The sequence below is a fragment of the Agelaius phoeniceus genome, chromosome 5 (genome assembly GCF_051311805.1).
Source record: "Agelaius phoeniceus isolate bAgePho1 chromosome 5, bAgePho1.hap1, whole genome shotgun sequence".
Taxonomy (NCBI): Eukaryota; Metazoa; Chordata; class Aves; order Passeriformes; family Icteridae; genus Agelaius; species Agelaius phoeniceus.
Window position 1 is genome coordinate 14,503,179 of NC_135269.1, and position 10,820 is coordinate 14,513,998.

The following is a 10,820-nucleotide window of genomic DNA, read 5'->3' on the forward strand; positions in this document are numbered from 1 at the left end:
GGCCACCAGCTCGGGCTGTTGTTTTGTCATTTAGTAATTGCACCGCGACTGAAGGATGTCACGGAACTGGACATCTGAGACTCTCGTAAGGGAAACCTGGAATGGAGCCAGTAAGGAAACCCGGTCCGAATGGGAGTGCGGGGGATGCAGCTGGGAAGGGGCTTCAGTCCCAGCTCAGGCGCTGCGAGTGTCACTCCAAGCGGCTCCGGGATGCCTAGACCAGGAAGCTTCCTTAACACCAGCGTCATGAGACGATGCGAAACCCGGAATTTTAAGGAGAAAACCTCCTGATTGCAATTGCAGAGTGAGAATGCGGAACCATTTAGGGTGCAGCAGTCCAGGTGTAAACCTCGCCCTGCCACGCCCGCCACTGACCCTGTCCGCAGGCGCCACATCCAGGGGCGCTCAAACGCCACCGGGGCGGTGGCTGCCCCGCAGCCTGTCTGATGCTGCTTATCCCTCTGGGAGAAGGCTTTCTTCCCGACTCCCAACCCGAGCCTCCCGTGAGGCCGTTCCCTCTCGTCCCGTCGCTTGTAGCGTGGGAGCAGTGCCAGCCGGCCCCGACCATCACGGATCCATAAACCCTTCCCGGATCCTCCTTTTCTGCCGGGAGCCGCCTCCGGTGACGTCAGAGCGGCACGCGGGGCGGGGGCATGATGTCACGGCGCGGCGCGCGGCGCCGCAGTGCGGGCGGTGGGACGTGCGCTCACCTGGGCTCCACCTGCGCACATCTGGGCACATCTGTGCTCACCTGGGCTCCCCTGCGCTGCCGGGCGCCATGGTTCGGTTCGGGCTGACGGTCGTGCGGCAGTGAGTACCGCCCGCGCACCCCCGGCGCTGGCCGTGCCCCGGCGGCCGCGTCCCCTCCTCGGTCACGGGCAGCGGGAGGGGGGAGCTGAGCAAAAGCTCTCAGGCGGAGCAAGGGTGGTGTGAACCTTTTTCCCGTGAAACGTTAGAGTGGTTGTGACTCGGGTGGAGTTCCTAAGGTGACTTTTTCTCCCGGTCTGTTGGCAGAGGTTTGTACCTGACTGAACCAAGTAGCTCCAGCTCCCTGCAGCTGTCAGGAGAAAACTCTTTAATTTGTAGGAAGGCTGAGCTTTTTTTCTCCTTTACTATAAGCCCCGGAGGCAGCAGGGCAGGGGGGATTCTGCCCCTCTGCCCCTCTCTGCTGAGCCCCCCCTGCAGGGCTGCATCCAGCCCTGGGCCCAGCACAGGAAGCACAGGGAGCACAAGGAGCCAGGCCAGAGCAGGGACACCAAGGGGATCAGAGGGCTGGAGCAGCTCTGCTGGGAGGAAAGGCTGAGGGAATTGGGATTGTTCAGCCTGGAGAAGAGAAGGCTTTGGGGTGACCTCAAAGATGGAGAGAGACACGTGACGAGGGGCCCGGAGTGACAGGACAAGGGGCAATGGCTTCACACTGACAGAGGGAGGCTTAGATTGGCTGTCAGGTAGAAAAAGTTCCCTGTGAGGGTGTTGAGGCCCTGGCACAGGGTGCCCAGAGAAGCTGTGGCTGCCCCATCCCTGGCAGTGTCCAAGGCCAGCCTGGCTGGGGCTCTGAGCAACCTGGGATAGTGGCAGGTGTCCCTGCCCATGGTAGGGGGCTGGAACTGGATGATCTTTAACGTGTTTTCCAACCCAGTTCATTCCATGAGTCTATGATCTCTTCTGCTTTGGCTTCCTAGGCTCTCTTTCTTCCAGGTGTGCAGCTCTGCTGCTACCCTTGATAATCTCTGGAACTGCTTCCCTCCAAAGTTCAGAGAACCAGCTGCAGCACATGCTTGTCAAAAGAAGGCTCCAGAGTCTTCCTGCAGCTTTGTTCTCTCCAGCATGGAGGTGTATTTGTTAGCGATAAATTGTGCTGCATTTCTGATAAATTTAAGAAATCACTTCTCTTCCTTTTATTCCAGATGGCTTTGTCTCATTAAAAGCTGAGAGCATGATTGGAATTGATTTGAAAAATTTTTTTATTGTTATAAAATCTTCATGTGCATTGTTTTGAAAATGGTTTGTGCTGCATTGTGGCTCATTTTTTTTACATTCAGGTGCTGCTGTTTCTTGTTGGTATTTAATACAACAATGTTTTTGAAAATCCACTTAAATTATGAAAAGTTAATTTTTTGTTGTTGTTGTTTACATTCTCTTTCAGTGGAGAAACCAGATACAACAAAGACAAGATACTGCAAGGTTAGTAAGAGTTATTCTGTTACCTGGTTAGAGATGGAGAATCATGGTGGAATCCTGTCACCAACTGCTCAAATATCATTAATCATATCAAAAATACTGTAAACCTTTAGAGACTTTATGTGTAAGCCAGGACATGGCTTTCATAATATTACAGAAGATTTTAAGTCACCCTCCACAGAATATCAACAGGTGCTGATGCACATTGTGTTTTAACAGGAGTATTAGAAGAGTTCCTTTTTCTACACAGAGAAAAAATATGTTGCATGTTGCATGTGATCAAATAAAATGGTAGCAGCACCTTTTACTAAGGACTCCATAGCACTGTGTTAAATCCCAGTAATAGGAAGTTTGGGAAAAGGGCTTCTGGGAAAAGGAGCTGCAGAAGGATGGGTAAAGATCCTCATGTGAAGGGAGCTGTTCCCTCAAGAAAGGAATATGTTACTTGCAGTAAAAACCTGCAGTAGGGCAAGGGAGAATAAAATGTAAAGGTTGTTTAAATGCTTGAATTGTTCAATCCCAGCTCTTTCTAGGAAGGCAGTCTTGATTAGACACATTTAAAACTGGATTTCACCTTTGTGGCTGCTGGCTTGTACACCCAGAACTGAGCACACTGAGCTGCCTGGATGTCTGCTGTAGGAAAATCATGGTTGGGGTTGTACTCTGAATAAATGAGCTTTCTAAATACTTCATGTTGTGAAGGAGAATTGTGCTTCCAGATTTTCCTCCCTCTGGCATTGCCATTTACAATTCTTGCAACATGGATTTGTGCTCATAATAAAATGAGTAAAGAATATTCCCCTGCTTTACTTGCTTAAAAATGTTGATGATGTCTTTTGATTTCCTAGCTCCTTGGGTCAGATGATGTGTATAGGGCTCCTCTCCAGTGTGGAGAGAACATAGCTTCTGTTTTTGAGCAAGCCTCTTCTGAATAGAGAGGTGTAAGCCTTCAGCAGCACACTGGGGTCAGACGTCTCACATGTCTGAATTACAGATGAGGTGCTCAGAACTCAGGTTCTGGACTTCTGGTGTCCTGTTTTTTGCTGTTGGATTGTGCATTTTTTGGGTGAAAGTAGTTTGTTTTCTTTGTTCTGAATCTGATGGGAATTTCACTCTGTCTGCTCTGGATTCCTGCAGACCTAGAATGGGTAAAAGGTGTGGATGTAGCAATCTGTTACACGTTTGTCCCTCCACCACAGTTCTGGGTTCTCCTGCAGACTCTGAGCTGTGGCAGGAGCACAGCTGTCCAACGCAGGCTGGATTTCCAAAGTGCTGCTTCTCTCAGCACTCTCCTAGAGCTCTGTGACCAGTTATTCTCACAGACTTCCTGGCTGGAAACAATTTTTGGGAGGTTTGCTGCTTTGCAGCTGGGTTTGCTCCAGCTTGTGTGAGCATTACTGTCAGCATGTGAGATGGAGAGAAAGAGACCACAATGGATTGTGTTTGCATCTCATTCTCTCAGCAGTATTGTGGTCTTATTTTCATTTAACAAATCTGTTTATGGAGTTTCAGCTGTGAGATACCTCTTGCAGGAACTAGTGACCCTTCTAAAAATGGTCACATATATTAAATGTAGGTCTCTGTCTTATGTTTAAATTTGTCAAAGGTATAGATTAATGTAATTATCATTGATAATGATCCTTCTGTCTTCCTAGACTTTACTCTTTTTTATCATTAAATATGTGTGACTGAATTTAGGGAACACCAGAAGAGCAGTGACTTTTCCTAATGATTGGCTTTGCTAAAGAAGAAATATTTTCTTATGACTGAGCAGTTTCTTTATTGCTGACATGCCTAGTCAGCTGCTAAATAGTCTAAAATTTGCATGTTTTAATGCTGTGGGGTTTTTGTTTTGTAGGTCAAGGAGTGGATGAGCCACTCTCTGCAACTGGTTTCAGGCAAGCAGATGCTGCTGGTTTATTTCTCAGTAATGTGAAGTTTACCCACGTCTTTTCAAGTGACCTCCTTCGAGCAAAGCAGGTAAGTGCTTCTTGAGGCAACAGCTGGCTCCCAAGTCTAGTGTTTTTTTGCTGTTGGTGATGCAAAAATATTGCAGTGACAGAGCTAAAAGCTGCCTCTGGATCCCTGGAAGTGTCCAAGGCCAGGTTGGGTGGGGCTCTGAGCAGCCTGGGATAGTGGAAGGTGTTCCTGCCTGTCGCTGGGGGTTGGAACTGGGTGATCTGAAAGGTCCCTTCCAACACAAACCAGTCCATGGTTCCATGATTTGCTGTTATTTTATATGGACATTGTGCTTGCTAAAGGAGTAATGGGGACTTGGTGGTCCCCATCATCACAGACAGAACTGAGTTTTTCTCTAAGAAGCAAACCAGACTGGCTGTGACATTGTTGTGGTGTCCCAGGCACTGTGGCTGTGTGCTGTGTTCTTTTGAGGAGTGCAGACCAATGCAGGCAAGGTCGAGTTTTGCTGTGAAATCAGTACAAGGATCATTAAATGGGCAGAGATGTTGGATTTTGTCAGGCATCTTACACCTCTTGCCTTGATGCAGTAAATATACAATACAGATTAAATAAAGAGGAAAAGTTACTACATGGGATTATATGTGACCTTGTGTGTGAATTATGAAATACTCAAAATTAGGGAACCAAAACTTTTAAAGTTAGAGGTTGGCTGTTATAGGAAGGTCATGTCTCCTGTGGAGGCCCTATCTTTAATTCTCTCTTCTGTTACTGATTCTGTGTTTTCAAGAGACCTGTAGGGGGTTGAAACTCCTAAGCCATTCTTGTTTGCTTGCTTTTTGCTGTGTTGTCCTGCTAGAAGTCGGTGAAGCTGTGTTGTAAACCAGATCAACCAAATGTAGTATAAATCTCCTTTTTTTCCCCTCAAAACATACACCATCAACATTGCTCATCAATTTTGCAGCACAATTCCAGAAACTCCTGTAGCAGCACAACTTAAGCAGAAAACAAGAGACAAGGAGGGGAGAGTGCAATAGTTGGATATTTTAAATATGCAGAATAGCTGCCTGAGTCACTTCCTTTATGTATGTGAATGGCAGTGATGATATTTTAAAACATTAAGAGTGCTTTCTAACTTTCATAAAGCTGTGCTGTGTGCCTGCTTTATGGGAATTGGTTTGGGATATTTTTTCTTTTATTAGAGACAGCCTTTTCCAAGAAGAGCCCTTTCAGAATTGCACTCTCCTAATGTGAAAGACCTGAATTTTCTTTTGCATACAGGAAATGTATTTTGCCATTTGTTTGACAAGCTGTCCAGATGTTGGAAAAGCTTTCCCTAAGATGTGTAAAGCTGAGGTTTCCATGTGGTCCATGTGCAGCTTCCTTGGCAGCTGCAATTCTGTGAAGGGCCTGTTACTACACTGTCACTTCACAGCTCGAGTATGGGAGGAATGTACAAGTTCTGTTGCAAAAGAGGAAATTCCTGCATATAATCATACAAATAACTGTGCTATGCATATGCACAAGGAAGTGGATTCAACCCTTTCTTTATTTCTGCCTTATTCTTTGAAAGAAGGTTAAAGTTCCAAGACCAAGTTTGTCCTAAGCAATATGTTAAATGTGCCAGTAGTACAACAAGGCTGCTTATTTGTGCCAGAATCCAAGGAGCATTTTCAAAATGAGTTCTTTAAATGTCAGATTGATTGGGTGTGGATGTTTGCACAGCTCAAACTGCCTGTGAAGCCAGTGCAGCCTTCCCACTTGGGTGCATGTAAGAACCAGGAGCAGCAGTCCTCTGGTTCCCAAGAAAGACAAGGAGAGGACCCAGTGGAGGCCACAGAGATGATGAGGGGTCTGGAGCATCTCTTTTATGAGGGGAGACTGAGGGAGCTGGGCCTGGTTAGTCTGGAGAAGATGGGATCTCATTAATGCATAGAAATATCTCCAAGGAGTGTCAGAGGATGGTGCCAGGCTCTTTCCAGTGGTGTCCAATGACAGGATGAGGAGCAATGGACACAAACCAAAACACAAAAAGTTCCACCTTCCAACATGAGGAAGAATTTCTGTAAATCGAGGGTGGCAGAGCCCTGGAACAGCCTGCCCAGGGAGGGCCTGGAGTCTCCCGCTTTGGAGACATTCCAATCCCACCTGGACATGCTCCTGTGTCACCTGCTCCAGGTGACCCTGCCTGGGCAGGGTGATCTCCAGAGGTCCCTTCCAGCCCTAAGGACTGGCTGTGGCAGCCAGACAGTGTCAGATGTTTTTTCAGTTGGATTAACTGAGCAGTTTCAGGGAACACAGCTGTGAGTCTGGCCCATGTAGTCCGTGTAAAGAATGTCCACATGACTGCTCTGTGTTGTATTCAACAGAAGATGTGGCTCTTATCCCAGTAAACCCTGCTGGCCACCTCTCATGGGTGCTGTTTCTTCAGCTGTTCTGGACTTTGAATTGGGAAGGAACTGCCAGAAGATTGCAGCTTTTCTATTTTTATGGCCTGGCCTGGGCCATCTATCCAATTCTGCCAGACTGGTAGCTGAAAAAACTTTCTGTTTTGTTGATTTGGGTTGTTGGATGCTGCTGATGGGATTCACCTTGGCTGTGGTGGTGTAAGGTGGTGTGTCTATGTTCTGTCCAGTTGATGTGACTGTATATTCACTTTTTAGACTGCTGCTGCCATTCTAGGGAAAAACAGGTTTTGCAAAGATTTGGAAATCAAGTACGATGCAAGACTGCGAGAGAGAGTAAGTGCCAAAAGAATTTGTTATCAAATATTGAACTATTTGAAAATGTAGTTTCTTGCTGATGGGTATCTTGGCTTATTGAATGGTAGATTTAGCAGTGGAGAGCACTATTTGATGTGTTTTTAATCACTGGAAACTGAACAATTCACATCAGGGACAATAAATTGTTTGCAGAAGGGTGAAGCAGAGCCAAAACTAAATGATGAATGTTGTAACTATGATGCTTTAATGGTTTCAATAAGATAAGGTTTAGTGTTTAAGGAGCAGAAAGTGATTGTAGCATTTCCTGTTTGAATTTTTTTTCTCTGAGACATTCCAGTTCTTCACTTGAAATCAGCAAGGCCTTATTATTTACTTTTAATTGTGAGGGTACTTGTGTGGGTTTGTTTCCTTTTTTTAATGTCTTTTTCAAAAATTCTGAATTGAAGATGGATCCATCCTCTGTTGTGAAGACTTCACAGGTCTTCAGAGAAAATACTGGTTTCTAACATGTGAAAAATAATTCTCTGTAGCCTTTTTGCAAGCAAAAGGAAAATGGAGTTTATCCTCATGTGCAGGGCTTCGTACAGAAGCATTTGCACTGTGACCTCAGTCACAAAGACACTTGAATTTTGTATGCTGGGGATGAGTGTCAGTGGAAGAAAAAAATCTCCACACAAAGATCAGGCTGAGGGTCATGTTTTGAATGTCCATGCTTTAAATGAGATGCTGCTCTTGGTGTATTTGTCTACTGAGCATATATATCTATATCTATATATTTATATATATATATATTTGCTGTTTAAATGGGTACCTATAAAGATATTTCCTCACCCAAATTTGGGATAAAATGTAAAAGGTAGCTATGCCTTGGGAATCCAAGAAAACAAAGCTGAAGCTTCACAAAGGGAAGAGCTGTTTGCAGCCTCTGGAAGGGGTACAGGAGACCTGACACATCCTGCCAAACCCCGTTTTTCCCTTACAGAAATACGGTGTTGCAGAAGGAAGGCCTTTGGCTGACCTCAAGGCTATGGCAAAGGATGCTGGAGAGCAATGTCCTTCATTCACACCTTCTGGAGGAGAAACACTGGATGAAGTATGGTATTTATTTATTTATTTATTTATTTATCTATTTATGCCCTGCTTTCTAGGCTTTTTTAGCAGTGCAATTGCAGCTATTGGGAGCTTCCCACTGAGAGCTCAGCCCAACCAGAGATATCATCTAAGCTAAAAAATACTGCTTGGTCTGATAACAGTGGCTACCATGTGGGGAATCTCTTTATAACTAAAATACTGATTTTGAAACTGACTCCTCATGAAGCTCTGGCTCACAGGAGGATGATAGCAATTGTTCTCTGGAGGGCAGAGGAGTTTGCACAGCAGTCAGTAACTTACACTGGCTTCTGAGCCTTGTCTGGGAGAAATCTTTGTCTTGTAGCTGAAGTAGTTTTGTGTCTGATTTCTGAAAGGCCAAATCTGTGCTTGCTTCACAACAATCTCTTCGTTCTTCACAACATTCCCTTCCGGCCTTTCCCTGCAGGTGAGAGAGCGTGCGAGGGATTTTTTTGAATTCCTCTGCCAGCTGGCTGTTGAGTTGGAGCAGAAGGAGCAAGGCAAGCCCAGTGCCCCAGGCAGGAGCTCAGGAACATCTGGAGAACAGTTTGTTTTCCCTTGGACAAACCACTGCAGTGAGGCGGAGCCCAGCTCTGCGGGCAACGGATCTTCCACGGTATTAGATGCCAATATTTTGGTGGTGAGTCATGGAGCCTACATGAGGAACTGGATTGGCTATATGGTTTCAGATCTCAACTGTACCTTACCAGCAAATTTAACCAAGTCCCAGCTGTCTTCTGTCAGTCCCAATACCGGAGTCAGTCATTTCATTATAAAACTTGAAAACGGGAATTTGTTGAAGCCCAATATCACGTGTGTCTGTCTTAACCAAGACTCTCACTTAGTGGATGTGGGAGCTGAATGTGTAGCTTCAAAAGTGTTTTAAGAGTCTCTGTGGGGGGAAAGTGGGATTAGATCACAATTTTGCTAAACTAGGGAAAAGTATCTGTAGTAATTACTGGGATTGACTGGAATTGCTGACATTAAACTGCAAAAAGGGAGACATGCAACTGCTTGTCATCCTAAAAACTACAATTTGCATGGTCCTAGTGCCCAGAATAAGTTGGCAGTAGCAAAATAAAACAAATATTCTCTGTTCTCAGAAGCATAATATTTGCAGTCACTTGCATATCTGCTCCTACCGCACATATTTCAAACAACTCCTTTGCATTACTCCATAATTATTTTGGTTACCTCCAAGTGAAAGGGTTGGGGAGAAGAGAGGAGTGGTACCTCAAAGCTGAGCTATACTGTATTCTTGTTTTATTACAAAATGCTATATTGTAATATGAAACGTACATGTTGTCTTAAAATAAATTTTTGAATGCAATAGTAGAACCCAGGAAGGAGCATTGCCCAGTGGGACAGACTTGGTGCAGAGCCAAGGGATGTGACTCTGACACTGAATATCTGTGAGACTCTGGGCAAGTCTCCTTTCCGTTTGTAATGTGGGAATGATGATAAACCTACCTCGCCAGGAGTATTTTCCTAAGAAATTGTTCAGGTTGTCGAGATCTCTGTTGAAGAGCACTGTACACAAACACAGAGTATTTATTTTTAGCTGTGATCAGGATGAGGAACCTTGTGTGCACATAGTAGTGGTCTCTTTTCTGGAAAAGGGACTTTCTCTCTGGGGTGAGTTGTATTTGACTGGAATCCTTCTGTTAGCTGCAGTCATGCACTTGATCTATGAATATTTTTGCCTAGAATGAGGCAAGTTTGATTGTTTGGTGACTGTTGGTGTGAATACTGCATTCTTTCCCCACTGGGGTGTTTGTGGTATTACAGTGTGAGCTTATCTGGTTTATGTTATTTATAAGATTCACGTATTTTTTCTTCATTTGCATATTTTTGGCCTGTTAAAAAAAAAATTAAAGACTCTTGAATAGAACTCCCATTTCATCTGTATTTCTTTTGAGGTAAAAATCTTTCTTAATATTGCCCTGTGAAGCTTTGCTCAGATCACATAACTTTTTTTCCTTCGTGGCTAAAATGGGAATATGACTTCTGCATGGATGCCTCAAGCTCTTTGTGAAATGCATCTTCCTGGAAGGCTTCTCAGTACTAAATTGATGGTCACAGCCAACGAAGATAGCAAAGCTTTAATTATGATTTCTAACAGAGTTAATGGTAGGAGTATGGGGCAGGAGTTCATTCTGAATTTGCCTGTCCCTGGTAGTGCCAGTTTATTTCAGGCATGCCACTTACACAGCACAGAATTCTCCTGTCAGTGCTTTAAACTGCTGAAACTCCCCTGGAACTGCCACATCCTGAATTTTGCCAGTCATTCCATCAATTCTTTTTGGAACCAATCATCTATTCTTAATAGAGTTGAAAATATGAGAGGATGAGTGGAGATGTGACACATTTTTCTCCCTAAGTTTGTCATTTCATCAAATATTTCAAAACACACTCGTGATTGGGGTGCTTCTCACTTTAAAAGGTTTCTTTATCTTTCTTGCCTGCTCTCAAGCAGGTAATTAATATTTCGTTCTTGTTGATGATCCCATAACTTAGGAGAACATCTACTTTGTTAAGTGCTTTGCTGCTGCTTGGGTCACACTATTCCCAGAGGGATTTTTGACTCTTCCTCTATAATAAGCTTTACCTTCTTTTTTTGTATTTATAGGTCATTAAAATTTAAATCCAGCCTAAGGAACCTGTGTGATTGTTTTCTCTAACTTGCTGTTACCAAATTCTTTCCTCTGGCAAGTAGATGGTACTGTGGTGTCTAACAAGGAAAAATACCAAAGGGTGAAACCACTCAGGTTTTCTGAACAGCTCCTGTCTTAATGAAGTCACATTTTTCAGTGAAAATGCATCAGAATCTCTGCAATCAGACTTTGTAAAACACACTAAAATGCTGCAAACACATCTGCCAGTGGCAAA

At 44.4% G+C, this 10,820-nt stretch overlaps 1 protein-coding gene across 1 annotated transcript; it reads left to right on the forward strand.

Annotated features, from left to right (window-relative positions):
* The first annotated feature begins 645 nt into the window (after positions 1-645).
* TIGAR (TP53 induced glycolysis regulatory phosphatase) lies at positions 646-10,586 on the forward strand. The gene is made up of 6 exons (XM_054631262.2): positions 646-810; positions 2,147-2,184; positions 4,040-4,161; positions 6,762-6,839; positions 7,804-7,914; positions 8,359-10,586. Exons 1-6 carry the CDS (start codon positions 779-781, stop codon positions 8,815-8,817), a joined length of 840 nt encoding a protein of 279 aa, XP_054487237.1. The 5' UTR covers positions 646-778; the 3' UTR covers positions 8,818-10,586.
* Positions 10,587-10,820: the final 234 nt, after the last annotated feature.